At 38.4% G+C, this 21,172-nt stretch overlaps 2 protein-coding genes across 2 annotated transcripts; both read right to left on the bottom strand.

Moving 5' to 3' along the window:
* Nucleotides 1–9,998: 9,998 nt before the first annotated feature.
* On the bottom strand, nt 9,999–10,663 carry LOC114425488 (linoleate 9S-lipoxygenase-4-like). The gene has a single exon (XM_028392428.1). The coding sequence runs from the start codon at nt 10,527–10,529 to the stop codon at nt 10,014–10,016; it is 516 nt and encodes a 171-aa protein (XP_028248229.1). The 5' UTR covers nt 10,530–10,663; the 3' UTR covers nt 9,999–10,013.
* A 1,815-nt stretch (nt 10,664–12,478) lies between these two features.
* LOC114368268 (RING finger protein ETP1-like) lies at nt 12,479–19,299 on the bottom strand. The gene is made up of 6 exons (XM_028325588.1): nt 19,103–19,299; nt 16,425–16,671; nt 16,228–16,305; nt 15,981–16,068; nt 14,257–14,382; nt 12,479–12,693 (listed from the first exon to the last, which is right to left on the bottom strand). Exons 1-6 carry the CDS (start codon nt 19,297–19,299, stop codon nt 12,479–12,481), a joined length of 951 nt encoding a protein of 316 aa, XP_028181389.1.
* Nucleotides 19,300–21,172: the final 1,873 nt, after the last annotated feature.

Genomic DNA, 21,172 nt, shown 5'->3' with positions numbered 1-21,172 from the left:
GTTAATGTTAGGATTCAACAAGCGATTCTCCTCAAATTTCAGCCAGCCCGTATCAATTAGACCTTGCACCTTACGCTTCAGAGCCCTACAATGCTCAATGGAACGCCCCGGGGCTTCTCCGTGACAAGCACACGTTGCGTTCGAGTCGTATTCTCGGAGAAATGGAGGTTGATGAACCTTGGCTAGGGTTATGGCTACCATTGAATTATCAAGTAGATATGGGATCAAGTTTAGCATATGACAACGGAATTTGGGGTGAACCCTACAGGCTTTTTGCTGCAAAATTCCTTTTTGTTGGTGTTTTTTTTTGTTTGTGCTAAAAGTGGTCTTCGTCATTGGAAGTGCGGTAGACAGACTTTGTGGTTGATTTAGGGATGGCCTTTGTGGATAACTGGGTGGTGGGTAAGGAGGAGGTTTGTTATTGGCTGAGTAATGACATTGTTGGGTTGGTGGGAAACTTGGCCGTATAGGAATGGCAGTCACAACATGGGTTTCTCCCTCTTTCTCACCCTCTTCATTTGCCCCAGTTTTCTCAGTCGTCCTAGTAGGATGATCAAATTTGCCTCTTTTCGGATCCACTTCGATCTTTTTGCTGGCGAAGACCAAATCTGTAAAACTTGAAGGTGTGTAACCCACCATTTTTCATAGTAGAACACCGGTCACGTGTCTACTATCATTGTGATAATCTCTTTCTCTATTTTTGGGGGTGCTACTTGAGTTGCCAAGTCTCTCCATCTTTGGGCGTATTCTTTGAAAGATTCGTGCCCCCTTTTTGCACACTTTTTGTAGTTGCATCCTATCCGGAGCCATATCAGAATTGTACTGACACTGCTTAATGAAGGCAACCATTAGGTCCTTCCAAGAATGGACTCAAGAAGGTTCCTAAGTTAGTATACCAGGCGACAGTTGTCCTAGTAAGACTTTCTCAGGAAAAATGTATCAGCAGTTTCTCATCTTTTGCGTATGCCCCCATCTTCCGACAGTACATCTTTAGATGGTTCTTGGAGCGAGTAGTCCCCTTGTACTTGCCAAAGTCCGGCACCTTGAACTTGGGAATGACCATGTTTGGGTATTAGGAACAACTCTTCTAGGTTAGCAAAGGCATAATCTTCACCTCCTTCAATGGCCCTGAGCCTTTCCTCTAGATGATCCAACTTTCCCATTCCTGCCATAGTCATAAGGGTTTTTAACCGCTGTGGAATGCAAGAGGTGCAGTTGTGGGTGATACTGAGGGCCCTCCAAAGGGTTTTGTAGGGGTATACCACCAACTGCTTGCCCTTCAGTGGTATATCCGAGCCAAGGCTCGAAGTCGGCTAGATTGTGATGGGGAATTTCATGGGTCTCTTCCACAGTTTAAGAGACATGTGCATGATCAGTTTGGGGTTGCTGGCTTTCAATGGGTATAGGAGTGGAGTTATTGACATTCTTATTGGGAGTGTACGCCACATTGGGTGGCGTATAGTTGAGAGGCAAGCCATATGACGGGAAGGCGTGCTCGTTTTGAATTTGCACATCATGGGGGCCGCCCGTACTTCCTAAATCTTTGCCTACCATATTTGAGGTTGGATGATTCATTTGCTTGAGGCCGGATGGGGACGTTGGGTTCACCTTAGCAACAACGCTGGTAGCGGCAATTGCAACCGCATTGGCTTCCATTATCTTCTTCACGCTCATCATGGCCTCCATCATTGTGGCCATTTTCTCTTTAATGGCCTCCATGTCGGCCTTCATCTTCTCTTGTATCTCCTCTACTTCACCCATTACTCTAGCTCTAGCACGAGTTCGGTAAGGGCGTCGTAAAGCGTGTCCCTTTCTTTTTTATAACAATGATTAAGTTCATTTTATTTTATTTTTCAAGGAAAGAATGCAACGAGCAATGCAACCAATGAAAAGCATGGATGCATGCGAATGATGTACAATTGAAGTATTGCGAATTTTTACGCAAGATATGGGGTTGAATCAATTTAGATTTTCAACATGGTCCATGACATCTTTGTCAAGGTGAAACTGGAAGTAACAAGGACATCAATAATCCTAAATATGTTTGGCAGTAGATGAAGCAGTGATGTGACTCGATTCATCTTTTGCCCCAATTTTGCAAGACGGTTACTTCCATATTTCAACTTGACTTGATGAACCTTTTTGTAAAAGCATGAGCTTGGTTCAACCCTATAATCCAAGGAATGGCAATTCTGATCGCCAATACTTCAACAACATCTCATAGGGATGAATGACTCGGGCATACTTTAAGCTTATGCACGGAAAATGTAATTATGAAATTGAGATGCCCGAAGAAACACCATTTCCTAGTTAACCATGCATTAGGTACCATGTTCAATTATTTTGTTTTTAAGTGAAACGGGTTTATGATCCCAACATGGTTGGCTCATGGTGCCTAACACATGAAACTAAGAATGTAGTGTGAAGTTTCACGCTTCCCCCTTTTTTGTTTTTGTTTTGTAGAGGAAAACGCAAGGATGAGCAAACATGAAAACAAATGGTATGCAATTTTGCAGATCAAAAAGTTTGTTGAACGCATATGCATGATGATGCCATGACTCATGCAAAATGTGAGGCTGGAATATGATAACGGACAAATGCAGGATATGTCCATTATGATGTTATGAAGAGATGCTTATGCGATGCATGATATGAATGCATTTTACGGACACGAGAGCCCGGAAAATTATCTCTTCTTACTTGTGCATTTGGGGGCGCAGTGCCCCATGTGTACAATTAAGAAGGTGATATGGACCTTCCGGCTTCCCGTGACAAAGGACGAGACCAACATACAATGCATGCTAGAGATAAAATGCGGGAGTGACTTGATTCGCACTGATTTTTGGAGTAAAAACGTGGGATAAACTCATTTTATTCAAAAAGTTATAACTAGTCAAGATCTGAGCGACAATACAAACTTCCTAGCGGTTTCTAATCATATGGTCCATTAAGTCTATCATATGTTGACAATAGCTGAGAAGTCCGTGGATCTTCTTGGGGGCGGAGTAGGTGTCCGCCATTGCTTTGGCCTTGGCTAGCAATCGGGGAAGTTCTTGACTCCTGTTCAAAGTAAGAGCAAATCGGTCCGTCCACATTGTTGCCTCTTGGTGCCATGAATCAATTACCCTCTCCCTTGCTTTGCTTTCTGCTGATATCTTGGCGTACTCATCCTCTAGCCTTTGCTCGTGAGTCGCCGCTAGATTTAGCTTCTCTTTGCACTCATCGATGACGGCCCACATATTCCCTTCAGTCTCGCTTAACTGTTGGGACAAATTTCTTTTCGACCTAAGGTAAGCCTTTAGCTCGTCCTTCAAGATCATGCCTTTGACCCGTGATGATTCCTTTCACCTCTTCGGAGCTTGAGCTTACTATTGCTGCCCTATAAAGCCCCTCAAAACTTTGCTGGCACGTGTTCTTCCTTTTGGGCCTTCTTGGTTTCTCGTTCCAAGGCATCAGCGGTGGCCATATTGACGTCCCTTAGTTCATCATACTCTTTTCAGACTTTGATGGCTATGGACTTGAACTTCTCTTCGACTACTCGGGCTCTTTCAAGCTCTGCCTTTAGGGCTTGTACCTCATCACTTTCTTCCGAAGCTTTAACCTCATCGTCCCTCACAGTCTTTAGATTTGGGAGCCAATCCAATCCTTGTGTTCGGACTCTCAGCCACTTATGATAGCCGCCGATGATCCCATTACTGCTTCCCCTAAGCTCTCTGTCCTTTCTTCACGCCGCATCCCATGCCTTGCGAACTCCTTGGAGTACCCTCGCGTTGTGGTCACTAAAACCCCGTGCGATGAAAGGCGTGATGCTTTCGTCTAATGGCGCTCCTCTCATGGGGTAGCCAAGCTGTCTTATGGTGAGAACGGGATTATAATTAATACAACCCCTTGTTCCCATCAAGGGAACATTTGGACATCCTTCGCATGAAGATAGAATCCTGATTCTTCCTTCCTTCTAGCGAGGGAACCAATTAACAGACGCCCCCCCATGCTAGCCAAGAGTTGGTCCCAATTCGCCTTTCCTTTTTCGACGCACGAGCGGTAACCTTGTAGCGGATAGACAGTCCTACCTTCTTGGAGAAAAAGGTGTGAAACCAGCCCCACATAGAGAGCTGGAGTATAGCAAACAATCCTTGCATTGCTTTCTTCACATCTTCGGTCGAAGGTGTCATATAGGTCGGCTAGCATAGCGACAACCGGACTTTCCTTGTGGTTATGATAGGCGAGAAAAACGTCGATCGCTGCCAGGTCCACCAACCCATCCACATTTGGAAAGAGGACTCCCTCGAAAATCAACAGTGTGAGAATATCTATGAATGGGGTCCACTCGCCTTTATCTGCCAAGATTCTTGCTTTTACCTCCAAATATTTTCTCGGTATTCCGACCACCCCATTTTCGACTTGCCTTTGGCGGTCTAATTCCTACGCCGAGATTTGGACTTTTTTAGAAATTCTGGCCAATGAGGGGTAGAACCCTGAGAAGAGGTATGGTTTCCTTCCCCCTAGAGGACATCCTAGGATCTCTTCAAATTCTTCCACCATTGGTGATAGCTGGAAGTCCCCAAAGATGAAGCACCTCAACGGCTGATCATAATACTGGGCGAGGGAGGCAATTGGTTCCATGGAGACTTCTACCCTAGCTAGGTCCCAAATGCTTACCATAGGCTTTGTGGAAGGCTTGCCGTTGAAGTTGACCCATTAATTGCCCCAACTTTCGTAAACTGGTGACCTCTAAGCTCTTGATTTTGACTTGATAAAACCTCTTTTTAAGCGAAGGCTTTTGACTTGATCCCATGTTTTACTAAAGTGAAATAAAATCTAGTGCGAATCAAAACTCCGACATCTATCATGGGTGGAATGGATGAATGCATGAAGGAATGCATATGACACGGATGCAATTTATGAATACGGGAGCTCGGGAAATTGTCTCCTTCTTAGATACAACGTCTTGGGGTAGCAAAGTGCCCAACGTATGTATTTAAGAAGGTGACACGGACCCTCCGTTGGTTTGCCCAAGAGAGGGGATTAAGACGGAACCCGCACATGATGCACATGCGAAAGGTACAATACGGGGATGTACATAGTATGATAATATTCACTGAACATAAGCAAACGGGTATATGATACTTATGCATGGCAGTGTGAAAAATGGCACGCAGCGTGTTTGCTCCGTGCCCCTATTTAAGGGACCTATAAGGGAGAGAACTAACTAGGCTTTTAGCAATAATCCCCAAGGTAGTCATATCTCTCTTGATGGTTTCTAGAGGTATCATCCCCTTCGAAGAACATATTGCAGCAGTAGGGACTACTAGCAACAATAAGTTTTCAAAGAGAAAAGCTCTAGATGAGGGTTCACTGTAATCAAGCAAGTCGGAGACCTAGCATGATCACAGATTCACCTCCACTCCTTATGTTCCCATGAACCCGGGTATAGGGCCCTTTTTCACTCACAGTGTGTGCAAATAGTGTTAGTGTTTGTGTGCATCAAATGAATAAATATTTACCTCATGCATACATTCTAAAACACACTAAAAGCAACAAAAAGTTTATATACACAAGAACATAAGACAAATAAAGGGAAACCAACAAAGGAGAAAGTCATGATAAAACATTGCACAAGATTAAATGGCCTAACTCTCTAAAAAACAGTCCCCAGTGGAGTCGCCAACTGTCGCAACCTACCCTTCGGCGGGAGGGCGACGCGTGACTCGCGGGATGCGTGTTCCACGAAAGGAATACGCGCGGAGTCGCCACCAACGTTTATTTGAGGAAAACGTCGGAAAAACCGGAAAAGACGCGATCTACGAACTTTTAAGTGAAAGGTTCGGGAGTTGTATTTACGCACGGGGAAGGTATTAGCACCCCACACGTCCGCCCCAAGGGACGGCAGCCTTTAATCGAATGTGCAAACATGACTTTGATTTTTTATGCTCCCTTTTTATGTCTCTATATCCTTTATACCCTTTTTATATTTTCTCTTTTTGTGGTCGACAAGGGTGTTTCCCTTTGCTCCTACGTATTCCTCAATTTGGGATGAGAAAATCAGACCTACGTAGTTCTTTTTTATCAAGTGATTCTTTTTTACTTTAAGAGGTGATCATTTTAAGGCGTTGGACCTTAAAAACGATCCATTTTACTTAGTGAGAAAATGAAATGACAAACTTCAAAAGCCTATTTTTATGGACGAGCTTGACTAGGCGAATTGATTTTAGCCTTTAGTTTCACTTTAGTTATTAATCAATTCGATTAAGAATGAGAAATCCCAAAGAGAAAACGTCCGATTGATTTTCCGCTTTATTTTACTAAAAGATGTTTTTTTGATTATTATATTATTTTTTACCCTTTTTTGATTTCCAACGTGGTTACGGCACGACCGAACGGTCGGAATTCATTTTAACCGAAGTTAACGGATAATACAATTCAAACGTTCGGTGAAAATTTATTTTATTTTTAAGTTAAGCGAGAAATGACTTAAGTAAAATGGCTTAAGCACGTCAAGAGGGGGTATAAAAAGTAAACAAAACGAGAATAAAAATGCACGAAACACAATGTGGACCACTACGGGTACATAGAATGAATCGAAAAGCTTGGTTCGAGGTACTTACCCGTTGAAGATCGAAGAACGATGAAGAACGAATGAAGAACGTCGAAGAACGGTTGAAACCTTTGCGAAATTCTTCACGGAAAACGTTACGGAAACGTTTCGGAAGCGCCTCGGCTTAGATTTTCTTCACGGAAACGATTTTTCCAAGCAAATTCGAAAGAGAGAGAAGTGCCAAAGGGGCTGAACCCTTTTCTTCTTCACTTCCTCCCCTATTTATAGCAAAATAGGGGAGGTGGTTGCCGCCCAGCTCGCCCAGGCGAGCCAGGTTGCTTCCTCCAGAAGCAACAGCCTTCTGGAGGAATATTCTGGAGGGCCCAAGTGGGCCTGGGTGCTATTTGCACCCCCATTTTTACTAAGTACACCCCCCTCTGCTTTTTTTGGTGATTCTTTTTTCGTAAATTTACGGAAACTTACGAATTTTGTAACGATACTCGCTTTCTTTCCGTAATGTTACGGAACCTTGCGGATTACATAATCATCCCCTTTTTGACTTACGGAATGTTACGGAACCTCACTTAATTATGCAACGATGCTTCCATTTGATTTCCGGTGTGTCACGGAAACTTACGAATTGTGCATCAATATTTTTTTGGTTTTTCGGCATGTCCTGGAATTTCACAAATTGCCTAATGATGGGTACCAAGCACCTCACAAGGACCAAAGAAAGGTCGCATGTCATCAAGCAAAGGTCCCCGGACGAAATTAGGGTATGACACATGGGCTAAAATTCAGTTAGTAGAAAGATTAACACTAGTTAAAATTTTAAACTCCAATATATTTATTTATTAGTGGCTATAAGCTAATGGAAACATGAACGAACACTCCCCCTAGAGAAATTCAATACATATGGTGTTTACAATCTGGAGTGTTGGCATTCACAATGTTGTCAACATCAGCACAACACAAAAATACAAACCTATTGACTGATTCTACATTTTGTTTTTTTTTTATACATCATATGTTAGTATTGATCGCATATTCATGAAAAGCTGAAAATGCCTAATACCAAAATTAAATATTTACCAACATCTATCTTTCTAAAACTTGTAGAAGAATAACATATAAGCAAGAGTTTACCTTTAATAATTTTACCATTCATAAAATAGAATGCAAGTGCTAGTTATTAAAATAAATGCAATTAAGTAGTAATATCATTAATTTAAAAAATAGAAAATATTTTTTAATTAATTTTTTATAATCCAATTACTTATATCTTAAAAGTTATGAATTCCACATACATTTTTTAAATGTACATGGTTCTTTAGTCTAGAAGATACAAATACTTTGAAGCTAGCACTACTAAAAAAAAGGTTTTCTACATCGCTCCATTAACATCGGTTATTGCGAAAACCGATGTTAATGAAAGCGCGATGACATTTTTGTAATTAAATGGAGTTACTTAACATCGATTTTAGCAAAACCGATGTTAACTACTTCATGTTAACATCGGTTATTTAAAAAACCGATGTTAACATGATGTTAAGATGAATATGGTAACATCGGTTTTAGCAAAACCGATATTAACTTCATAGAGTTAACATCGGTTTTGAGAAAACCGATGTTAAGGAGTTGATCTTAACATCGGTTTTTTAAAAAACCGATGTAACCTATTTGATGTTAACATCGGTTTTGCCAAAATCGATGTTAACTATATTTAGTTAACATCGGTTATCCTTAAAAAACCGATGTTGTTATGTTTATAAGTTAAAACGTTGACATTTCACAACCCGCGTGCTTGAAAACCTTGCACTCGCTCTTCTCTTTCTCCTCCTGCCTAAAATCGCTCTTCTCTTTCTCCTCCCGCCTGAAATCTGCCACCGCTCTCTCAACACCCACATTGTCCCACATTGTTTTCAATACTGCCGGAAACCCCTCGCTCGAACCCACATAACCCCCTACACTGCTCTTGGAACTGTGGCTTGAAGAAAACCCTACATACACTCCTCCGCTAGGTACTAAGGTGCTGAAACACTCGTGGGTGCTCAAAGCTCAAAGCTCAAAGCTTTCTCCGCGAGGTACGTAGGTCAACTTTGTGTATGCTAAGTTTGAGTGGGTGTTCATATTTTATTGATGATAATAATAATAATACATCTTCAGTTGCAGTATTGCTGATTGAGGTACGAGGAAAGCTTGAAGTTTCGTGCCATTTTGTTAGATCTCAGTGCCATTGTCACTGTTTGGGTTCGAGGTAAGCTTGGTCTCTTTTAGATTTGTAGTTTAGTTAGGAAACATGTTGAAGTTTGTCTCTGTTAAGAGGATTATAAAATTCCCACCTATATATGATGTACATATTATAAAATGCAGTGTTTACTAAAAGATGCTTAACAACTACACAATCCCTATCACTGGCCTAGTAATAAAATTTTGAGGGGATGTCTGTTTGATTAATCTGGCATAAATGAAAAAAATTGAAAGAAAAGTATAATACATTTACAGTGTAAATGTTTTGGAAGTATCATAAGCATTTTGATTTTAGAGATCGAGAAATAAAAAAGATATATCAGTTATACAAATGTGTGTAAAAGTAATATAGTTTACTAATTTGTCCTGTACTTTTTTGTTCAATGTTGTAAATAGTGGTTAGGTATGATGTGATTGATTGGGTTAGTGAAAATTGATTGGGCAGGGTCTGAGCATAAAGCTGGTCCATATATTATCTGTGTTGCTTTTTCTAGTTTCTTGGGCAATTTTCAGGTATCCCATTTCTTATATTCTTGAATCTTTGATACTAGTTTACATGTGTGAACTACAATGCATTGATTGCTGGTGTTGCTGCAATGTTTGAATGTTTTGATGTAATTGCTAGGATAGCAATAACTCCCGTAAGGCTACCTACTTTGCTGCTTTTGTTCCTCTGGTCAATTGCTTGAGTCTTTTGGTCAATTGTGTATATTAGAGTTGTAGTCAATTGATGAATACTAAAGAAAAGCAGAGAAAATGCTTGACTCTTTCTCATAATGCTGACTAACTAGTTTGTAGGTTCAATATCCTTTAGAAGTCCAACTATCTGTTGCATGCAGAGATACGTATTTTAGGTGGAAACATTTACATTCAAATAGAATTCAATTCTTTAAAAAAAAATAGAAGCGTGTTCACCTGAAGTATAGCTTTTAGAAAGACGACTAAAATGTTGTGTGGCACACTACTGCTCTCTCTCTGTCTTGGTTGTTGTTGTGTGACTAAAGACGACTAAAAGGCTTGGTTGTTGTTGTTTTATCAGTCACTGAATAGAGTTGGTTTTACTAATTAGGGTCCTTCAGTTATCCCAAAATAAGATATATGGCAATACAAGTACATTCAACCACTCCAAATACATAACTTAAACATACACAACTGATGAAGGAATCAAATTCCTTCTATTTCACATTTATTTAAAGCCAGGGACAATACTTCAGCAACCATAGAGAACTTAGATAGAGATACTATTGGGAATTCCTCTGAAAGTCAATCCCTCCTCACTAGAAGGATAGAGCAAAGTGTAAGGCATTTTAGCCGGCCCATAGCGGTTTCTTAATGTCTCATCATTGTTCTTCTCTATAAGCTTCTTTTCAATCTCTTCAAGATTCTTTCCAAACCTCTTAAAGGCCTCTAATGGCCCGGCATCAGAAGTCCAGTAGTCACCACCATCTCTCTGCCCAAGGTTGAACTCATCAGATGCGTGCCTTGATAAAATTTCTATAACTGTAAGGTCAATGAGGGTCTCTTTCTTGCCAGTAATAGTCTTCAAAAACTCCTTCTCAGGGTTCTTAGCCAACACATCATATTCAGGAGACCCTTTCTCAGGCATAAATCTCCTGCAAATAATTGGCCTATTCAGGATTAAACCTCTATATGGATACTGTCCAAAGTTAACAGCAGCATGAAGAGTTGAAGCAATCCATATAAGGGTAGCGGAAGCTTCAACCAACTCTTCCCAGGTTTGCATCTTTTGCCACCATGGCTTATCCTTCAAATCCCCATGACCGACCTCTACAAGTTCTTTCCACCAAGCTTGGAGCTCGGGGTCTTTTTGAAGTTCCTCATCTGACTTGTAGTAGAATGATACATATTCTTCCACTCAAGACATTGATAGCATTCCATATCTCTAGCCCATCAGAAGCATAAGGATAGTCCTGGATCAAAAGTCAAACTCCATGGGGAGCAGATGGATCCTTAATAGCAACTCCTCTGAATTAAAAGCACCCAAATAACATTGATTAGCACAAGAGTTATATCAAGCCTGAAGCCTTTTTTCTTCTTATGTCATTGATGACTTTTATATCATGCATTCATGTGTTCCCCCATTGTATGCACTTTGTGATTTCTTTTCTTTTTTTAATTTACTGTCAAACACAAAACTATAGCTGAATCGGAACAAGAAACTGTTTCGAACACAAAAGACTAGAGCTGAATCCAAACAAACAGAAACAATCATGGCTAGAAATAAAAAAAAATTAAAATAGAATTAGATTGATGGAAAATTTGGGACTGTTATTCGTTCGTTGGCGAGACTGAGAATGAGGTGACAAAGTTAATTTCTGGCTTATCAGACCAGCCTGGGCTTTGAAATAGGCTAGGTCAGGCCTTAAGAATTGGTCCATAACAAGCCTTGGTCCATAACAGGTAAAAACCTTGATTTATTTTAATAACTAAATTGATAAAATTTACATTTTATAAAAACTAATTAAAAGTGTAACTTTATAAAATTTGGCAAACAAGCCAAAGACTAGAGAAGGTAGGTATGTAAGTGACTTACATACTAGGAAAAGATAATAAATTAATAAGTAATTATTGAGTCATTAAATTAACCCAGCTAATATTCTTATTAACCTAATTTTTATTTTTCTCTACTTCTTCTAACTAACTTAATAATATAAGGCTATGTTGAACTCCTTATTATTTTTATTTTGCTCAACTTCTTCTAACTAACCTAAAACTTGAATAAATAATGGACCTAAATTTTTCTCAATATTTGTGTTATTTATCTTGAATTTAAACCTGTTTAACTCCTTATTATTTAGAACCACAAATGTTGATAACTAATTATTGTTTAATAAACTATTGTACCCAAAGATATATCACTATCATTTTCTTTATTAAGTAAGTGGTAGCAATGCAGAGGAAGGATCCGTTGAGGGAGAATGAGATGATTGATCATTCAAATCAATGGTAGAAGATAGAAACCACATCCCATGTAAGAATGGAAATTAGGAATAGTTGGTGCATCATTCTATTTGCACCCTCCCACTCCTTTCCCTCTACCAGACATGCTCTTATTTTCTTACTCGTTGTCCAGTCTAGCACAATCAATTAGAGAGAGAGAGAGAGAGAAGTCTATGTATCCATCATCAAGGTAGTAGCAGTAGTAGTAGGAACACCCAAACGACAGAGTAGTGAATGAAATTGGGGAGAGGAGAGGACGAAGGGATTGTCCTTTACAGATTGTACTTACTCCCTCGCCCCCACCAACCAGCACTCTCCATTCTCATTTCATTTCTCTATATAAATAACCAAACCCTACTATACTATACTCTCCATTCTCTATACCAATGTTGATGTTAACCTCCTGCCCCTAGGGTTCCTCTGTAGATGAATAATAATTAAGGTGTGTTTGTCTCTGTCTCTGTAGATGAATAATAATGAAAGTGAAACACACACACACACACACACACACACACACACACACACACACACACAATTCTTCAAGAAGCCTCAGTTCACCCTCAACAGGAACCTTTGCAGAATCTACCATCTCTGTATTCCTCAGAGCCATATCAGTTGAAGCTTTTATTTCCTCAATTGCTTTAAGGTTTGCCTCCACCTTTTTGTCCACTTCATTCTTCCTTTTGTTGATTGGTTGAACCTGACCCATTGCCATTGTTTCTGTTCTGTCAATCATGTGTTCATCTTCATCTTCTCAATGGCTCTTTGTTTTGATGCTTTTGCACCCTCAGCTTGCTTTAGGTAAAGCTCTAGTTTCTTCTCTAGTTCTTTTGCCACTGCTTTGGATTTTTCAGCTTCTTGCTTCAGCTCTTGTGTTTTGGATGTCATTTCTTCCTCTTCACTTCTTGCGGTTTCTGTCTCAAATGAAAGCTGCTTGATCTTCAATTCTATCTCAATAATTTTATCAGATTGTTTTCCTAAAGTGTTTTTGTGGCTTCTTTGATCTCCAAAGTTATTCATCTCACTGAATCCATCTTAGAAGCATGTGCTTGTTTCATTTGCTCTTGGAGAACCTGAATCTCTTCACTTGCGGCTTTCCCAAAGTTAAGAGCTCTATTTTCTCAGAAGATTGGCCTATAGAGAAATGCTCATATTAGAGTGCGGCGGCGACCACAAAGTCCTTCACAGGTCTCCTAGGATGCGATTCTTCAAATCTGATGATGCCAATGCTTGGTACTGATTCTTCATATCAGATCTGATCCTTTGCATAACTGATGTTCAAAGCGAACGGGAAGGGAAGTTATTGCTTGTAGTGGCAACGCCATGAGGTGTGGCGTAGAGAACAACCTCTGGTTACCAGCGAGAAGAAGGATGGAATCCGGAGTAAAGAAGAAAAGACAAACAAAAAAAGAAAAAAGAAAATCTAACGGCTAAGAAATCCTTTCCCACTATGCATAAGAAGCTTAGCCTATGCCGCGAAGCCTTCGTCTTTTATGCAACCCAAATTGTGCGAAGAGGGCACATGCCTCAGCAGTCGGTACAATCGTTATTGCAGTTGCAAAGCCTAGAAAGGGCCCTCTTGTATCCTATATTATAATTAATATTTTGTTAACTAGCCATTTGCTGGCCCCAAATCATGCAAGTCTTATTCAAAACGCACAAGCCAACTTTAGTTTTAAAATACAGGATGCAACTTAAAGTAAATTGGGTTTACAATATCTTGATGTGGTTTTTTTAATTTACTTTATGCGCCTCTATTTTAGATAATCGTTTCTAGAGATTCTTGTACCGATTTCGTAGATTAATACTACTTTGATGGAAATGATAAGACTGGGGGAAGATGAGAGCAAACAGGTAAAATAACATAATAGTACCTTAGCAAGAGATCTCCAAGTGCTGCTTTTTTTTTTTTAGCTAACTTTATGGTAAAGTCTAGCATTGGACATAAAAAACTTTAGTGTAATAAATCCATGGAAAAAACCATAAAACAATGCAACAATCTTTGATCACTTCCCCTCAAAATAACTGGCTGAACTGTTATTTCTTCGTTGTGCTTGCCGTATACCTCGTGAGAACATAGCAGTCTGGCGGTGTAATGTTTGTATAATAGTTCTGGATTGTTTATGTTATTTCAAACCCAAATTTGTTGTAGAAGTTTATGGCATCTTCATTGTTTGTCTGCAGATGCAAGTAAACCTCAGAAATGTTTTTGCTTGGAGCAAAGATCAAGAACATGATTCAATAACTTTGTTCTTGCATAATCCACAAGATTCACATCACAACACTTGCATAGTTTATAAAATAACAAGCTTAAAAGGAAGTGTTAAATTTTGAAACAGTGATTGTTGCCAGATGTAAATTAACATGTTCCCAATATGAAGCTTGCACCTTATGACAAACCATTAATATGTATTTGTGGTACTGAGATAGGTATCCACACCAAGGTCATTAAAAAACATGATCAATTAAACTTTCAATCACCAGGGAAAGATATTCAGTTTCTTTCTTACCAATACCAAGTCCACGGTAAGGTGCCAAAACACCTAACGTCATGATGTAAACCCGAACTTGCCCCCCACCTTCCTTCTTCTCCAGCCGGCATGCAATTGCTCCAACACAAATATCACTATAGTAAGCTGAAAGGCAAAGTACTCAACGGTGTCAGACACATTCTATAGGTCCCTTGTATACCCATCCCTTCTTTCTGTATCATCCATATATCAAGCAAACTGAAAGCACAGAGATATCAAACAAGCTGGTTCAACTAAAGAAATGTTATATGCTTGCATGCTAACTCAAAGTCCAAATGCTTTCAAAAAGCACATGATTAAGTATTTAAGGAATCTTGTGTTGTATTCCAATAAAGATAACTCTGTACATTTTTCTAGGCATGGATAAATTTATCAAAATCAAAGAGGGAGTGCATATTCTCCTTAAATAAAGCAGAAAAAGAAGGGGGAAAATCAATTCAAGAGCTCTCCAAACCATCAACATATCCAATGTTGTCAAAATCAAGATCCTAGCTAAGACCGGGAAGGGAGTAGAAGGTTATATAACCCAGGAATGTAACATGAATCATAAGATCCTACTAAAAATGCAAAATTATACTTACACATGCGTACACAAAAAATAACATAGATAGCAAAAATAACACCTAAATCACAATATTTAGATAAACTAAAATTGAAAATTCACAATCATAAGGTTACGTACAAATCATAAGGTTAAGTGGAAAAAAACTTGAATATATATCATTGTATTACTTTCTACGCCAAATCCCACTTTTTTTTATAATAATCCCACTGTTTTCATGTTGGAAAAAAATGCTATTTAAAGGGATCAATATCAAAATGATAAGTTCATTTTCTGCAACATGTTTATTTTCACCTTATTCTTCTTCCCTGCTAAAGATATGCTGTTAAAGCATTGAATAAAATCAACTTTATAGTGTCACATGGTTGCTGACATGATTTTCAATAATGTGTACTGTGACATGTTTTTTTTTTTTTTTGTTTCTTCATTCTGTATCAGATTTGACAGTGACTGGAAAAAGATTGAAGCATTTGTTGTATCAAAGACAGACATCCAGGTAATTTCAAATGCAAGTTGTGACTGGATATTTACATTAGCTGTTGTTTCTGGGTTGTTATCCATAAATGTTGTGGATTGAATTAGGCATGTTATAGTTTTTGAAGTGTGTTTGATTATGTTACATTAAGGATTTTGGCACTTTCCAAATAAAGAATTGGTTATTGGACATGAAATGCCAAGAAAAAAGAAGATTTCAGGACATGAAGTGCTTCCATTTGTCATTTCACCTATTTTGGTGTCCCTAGGTGGCTATTTTTGTCCCCCTCCTTCTCAACTACAATTTCCACCTCAGAATAGCTCTTTTTGGAGCTTTATTATTATGCTCAGCACTTAGGTTTCAACCAATTATTCCCTTTAAGCAAACTTTGCTCCAAGCAATTCTGAAAACTCTTCCTTCCTTTTCCAAATTCTTCCCTTCAAAAGTTAAACAAACTTCAATTACTCTCCTTCTGTTGTTGCCACAGGATTTGCACTAGAATTTATAGGACAGCCACAGGATCTAACAATGCCCCTAGTGTTTATTAAATGCCTAAATAGAAGCTCAAGTCCTTCTTCAAGATCTTGAGTAAGAGACTCCACTTTCTCCAATAGGTTTTGCAGCTTATTCATGCTTTCAAATTTACTTGTCTCAGCAAAAACACACCCTCATGACGGAAAAAAGCATACCTCTCTTCAATCCTAAGTATCTTTGTTTTCCAAATGTCCTCATTTTTCACAAGATTCTTATTAAGCTGCAGATATAGAAACAACATAAGCATTCACAAAAACATTTCCACTCCTTATGATATAGTAACAAGACAATAGAGAAGCCTTTGGCATGGTTATAACTTATATGGCATATTGCTAAGAATTTTGCAGATGAGAATTCCCACGAGTGGATTACAACTTACATCATCCAGAAATTTCTTGTCTTTCTTACATCTGTCAATCTTGGACTGAATCTTCTGGTGTTTAAGACTGATAGCCTTCTGAACAGCTTTATGCATATAATGTGTGAAAAATATAATATGTGAAAAATTAAAACTCCTCATAAACCTAGATAAATCTAACAATTGAGCAAACTACTAAATTAATCTTGCAACATTACAGCTTCAAGTTTGCTATTAAGTATAGCCTCATTCATGGCATTATCTTCACTACTGCAACTTCCACATCCATTGTCTGCATGTGCACACTGAGTGTTCAGCTCAACCAACTTCCCATCAGTTTTGGATTGAATAAGTCTATGAACATAGTTGTCTCCCACATAATCCCAAGCTCGTTTAGTTTCCACTTCTAGGGAATAGCAATGCTGCGTCTCTTTCCAGTGTATTATAGCATGTCCTCCCTTGTATCTAAATCAAGATTTTCCATATGGTTGTAATCGAATAGATAAAGGAAAGAAAGAAAGAGAAAAAGAATAAAACATGAGAAAACAAGGGTTGGTGGAGAAAAATGTGAGTCTCACCTTCCACAACCAACATACCCACATATAACACATATCCACAGGTTGTCAATGGTTTGACAAACAAAACAAAGAGATTTTTGAGCTTGCTGCTAGCAATAGCGAAATACTTCAAATAAAAGTAAATGTTAAGAAATCCAAGGTGATGTGAAGTATAAATTACAAAGCATAGAGTTGGGTTGGTTCATAGTTACAGGACAAGAAGAATCTGCCCATTTAGAAATATAGGACGTCTAATGTGAAAAGAACACGAACGAAAATCAACCTCGAGAGAAGACAAGCGGCGACCATTTAGAAATACAGGACTCCACATTCCTTCCTCCTAAATCAATATTTATCTTTCAAACCAAAAACTTAACATTAACACTTTTCACTTTCTTCTTACCAAAAACTTAACACACACACCCTCATGACACACACACACACACACCCTAATCTAACACACACACACACACACATAAAGAGATAGACAGACACACACACACACAGAGACACACACACAGACAACTGTTGATGTCCTTGTATGTTCTTGTATGTCATGAATGTTATATGCTATACAACCAACTGTTGATGTCGATATTTGTCTGTAATTGAAATTTAGATTTTGTATGTTCTTGTACCTCATGAATGTAATTTTCTATATAAATAACTGTTGTTCATGCTGAGTGAACCTTAGATTCCCGTTTAAGACTGAATGCAATGATTCTTGCAAACAATTGGCATTAGTCATTGTATTTAGTCTTGAATTATCCATTTGGACATTTGGGGAGACTAGTATTTTTATGTTAGATTCATTCGTTAAGGTTATTATTGTTTTGATTAATTTGATGAAATTTCGGTTCAATGCATTTCAAGTTGTTCTCTTAGTGCATACTTGATTATCGGGAAATTCATTTCACCGATGTCATGTCGTGTACTTGGAGACCAATGCGAAATGCTACCAAAATTTAGTCAAAATTTTCAAAATAATGCTAACCCTGACATTTGAAGCTAAAATAAAAGACAGTCTTCCTAAATGGGATAGGGCCACACCTATAAATAAAAAAGTGAGATTTTCATGCATGGAATTGCTTAGATGGATCGAAGTTGGATGAATGAAAGTCGCATGAGCCCAGAATATGAGGATGGCGTCGAGCAGTTCTTGCAATTTGCTTCAGAAAGAGGTCGACCGAATGAAGAAGGAAAATATTATTGTCCTTGCATCAACTGTTTGAATGGAAGACGACAACTACTGGACGACATACGGGACCATCTATTGTGTGATGTGATTAAGAAGAATTACACGACATGGATATGGCATGGTGAAGTGACAGACATGCAGAGTGGGTCCCAATCTGAACTGTTTGATGTAGAAATGGGAGATCGCTTGGAGAACATGATTTGTGACCTTGGACAAGAGTCTTTCCAGCAAGCACACGCCCCTGTGTATGAAGGATTACAGAGTGATTCAAAGAAGCCTTTGTATACGGGGTGCAAGAATTCCTTAACACTGTTGTCTACGGTGTTAAGTCTGGTTAATGTGAAGGCCAGGTATGGGTGGATTGACAAAAGTTTCACCTCACTGCTTGAGGTAGTGCACAATCTGCTTCTAGGGGACAACATGTTGCCTAAAAGTTACTATAAGGTGAAAAAGATATTGTGTCCGATGGATATGGAGTATCAGAAGATTCATGCTTGACCCAATGATTGCATACTGTACAGGCATGAATTCCAAGAAATGTCAAAATGCCCTATCTGTGGGACTTCACGGTACAAAGTGAAGGATGAAGAGGAAAGCAGTTCTGATGAAAACTCCAACAAGGGCCCCCCAGCGAAGGTTTTGTGGTATCTTCCAATCATTCCAAGGTTTAAGCATCTTTTTTCTAATGAGGACGACGCAAAAGACCTTACATGGCATGCAAATGGAAGGATTTCTGATGGAATGGTCCGTCATCCTGCTGATTGCTCGCAGTGGAAGAAGATTGATGGTCTGTATCCGGATTTCGAGAAAGAGCCAAGAAATCTTAGACTTGGACTAGCTAGTGATGGAATGATTCCATATGACACCTTAAGCACTCAACACAGTTCATGGCCAATTCTGCTAGTAATTTACAATTTGCCTCCTTAGTTGTGCATGAAGCGAAAATACATGATGTTGTCTATGATGATATCGGGCCCAAGACAGGCAGGAGGTTGAACACTCTTCCTTTAATTAGAAACAAATTAAATAATTACATATAAGGATTAAACCAAAAAGTGACTTACGGGAGAAATTAAAATAAAATCAGGGGGTCTCGGGGAAAACTTTTTCCTCTAAAAATTTGATGAAACGTTCATCATACATCTTGGGTTCAACTACTAATATTGTCTTAGGGTCAAATTGCAGTGATTTGTATGCATGCTCAATTTTCTTTCTCAGATTATAGTTCTGCAATATATCAATTACCCCCATGTAGAGGACAACATCATATACCTCAAAAAGCTCTACTTCTTTTGCCTCCACCTCCTCCTCAACCTTCCGAGTAGCTTGAGCTGGCATGTTTACTCCAAGATGCACTCACAACCTGAGTCCCAAAATCAATGATCGAGCACTCACACGGTCACATGTAATAAGACTTTAATCCAAAAGATCAGGCATTTATACAAAATGGCAAACAGCCTATGGCATGCATGTCCCTGAATTAAGCTCGGGGCTGTCATAACATATCTTATAAGAAAAAACATCTTATATGAGAATGAGAGGATTAAATCTGGACAGTCATACATGGAGGGTTAAGGGTTAAGGTTTAATGTAAAAAAGTCACTTAAGGGACCAACCTCTCTCATACACAAACTAGATGGAATAAATTAAATGAGGATCTGAATTACATACTATGATGGATGAAAATCCATGTAAAGGTGCAGGTTTAAGATTCTCTTGACAAATGCAAACAACCATAACATGCAGTCAACTTACTACTGCACAACAGAAACCAGTTTAAAAGAATCATAGAAATTAACCTTGTAGTACCAGGCAGTAGAAGATCAACTTCATTATCACCAATGGAGTATGCCCTTAATGTATTCCCTCTAATGTGGGATCCAGGTGCCGTGTTGACTATACTTGGTTCGTGGGAAACTAATAGTAAGCCTTTAGGAAGAATCAAGAGCTCCCCTTCTTTGAATGCATAGTGAAAGCAAAGCATGATGAAAAATACTTAATAGTGAGTCATTTATTAAAAGGCAAGAAATTGAGGTCCAAATGTAGAAAGAAAAGAATGAGAATCAATTTATAGTGAGCTTTATACAGTAAAAGATACAAGATTACCTATAACTGAGTACTCACAAGCAGAGATATTAGACAAGGTAAGAAATAAATTACACATTGTAGATGCTTAGCACATAAATAAGCACCTCAGTAGTCATTAATTCATTGATAAATATTTGGGAACATGGAGAAGTAGTTATTTCTTTTTTTCATTTTGTAATTTCCTTAATATGCTCCACAAATGGTAAAGAGGATATTAGCAATAACAACAACGTTCCATTCCCTAAGGTCAATTTTATATTGCTGGGGGTATCCTAAACCTTTTATTCACATCTGAGTCAAGACTAGAGAAAACAAAAGATATGGAGTGCAAGGAGATCCAATAAAGTGCATCTGCACTAATGCAAAATCAAAGGTTGAAAGCAAGAAATTAAAATGTGAATGGATTGAATGAGGATGGAATAATCAATATATTGTTTTAAATCAACCTTTATTTCAAAAGTCTTCCAAGTTGTTAAAAGTATTAGAGATATAAAATCATTCCTAGACCATCTCCAATCTTAAACTTTATAAGAGAGAATTGATCCTTCACATAAATAAATTCTCAATTGATGATCACCATACTCAGGCAAGAGATAGATAGAATGAGGTGTCCACAAACACAAAGTGCATGCATAATCAATAAACACAACAATTGTTTTGGTTTCCTTTCCAAACATGGCATTCAACACAAAGAAACAACCTTTATTCCATAGACATTAGACGACTAAGCTCACAATTAGGAAGGCAATAAGTAAGTTCAGTTGGTTTATTCTTTTATAGTGATTTGAGGACTTAGAGCTGAATTCCCACCTATATCACAGAGGGGGATAAGTTAAGAAATAAAGGATATAACTGCTGTTGTGTAAACCATTGTGTTGGATGCTAGTTGTCTTATTTAATTCATGAAAAGAACATATTTAATATATATATCACAAGTTGATGTCCATGCCTAATCTTACACTGACTTCGCATCAGAACAACATTTTTGTACAATGCAGGATATTCCAGACAATCTCAATGTCATATTTACATTCTATAGAACTATAAGTAAATAAAAAGTTTATGCACTTAAGATGTCAATTTACCAAGATTTATACCAAAATATAGCTCTTTTTTTCATAAA

Source organism: Glycine soja, chromosome 9 (genome assembly GCF_004193775.1).
Source record: "Glycine soja cultivar W05 chromosome 9, ASM419377v2, whole genome shotgun sequence".
Classification (NCBI taxonomy): Eukaryota; Viridiplantae; Streptophyta; class Magnoliopsida; order Fabales; family Fabaceae; genus Glycine; species Glycine soja.
Note: the sequence above shows the minus strand (reverse complement) of the source record. Positions and strands in the feature narration are given on the sequence as shown.

Bases quoted from the DNA above. Each gene is read 5' to 3' on its own strand.
- LOC114425488 (XM_028392428.1), bottom strand. From the start codon at position 10,529: ATGCAAACCTGGGAAGAGTTGGTTGAAGCTTCCGCTACCCTTATATGG.
- LOC114368268 (XM_028325588.1), bottom strand. From the start codon at position 19,299: ATGCCAGCTCAAGCTACTCGGAAGGTTGAGGAGGAGGTGGAGGCAAAA. The intron at 16,672-19,102 runs GTATGATGAACG...ATCTTGATTTAG, and splicing joins TTAGTAGTTGAACCCAAGAT to ATACAAGGGAGGACATGCTA. The intron at 12,694-14,256 runs GTAAGAAAGAAA...TTATTGAGATAG, and splicing joins TTACCGTGGACTTGGTATTG to AATTGAAGATCAAGCAGCTT.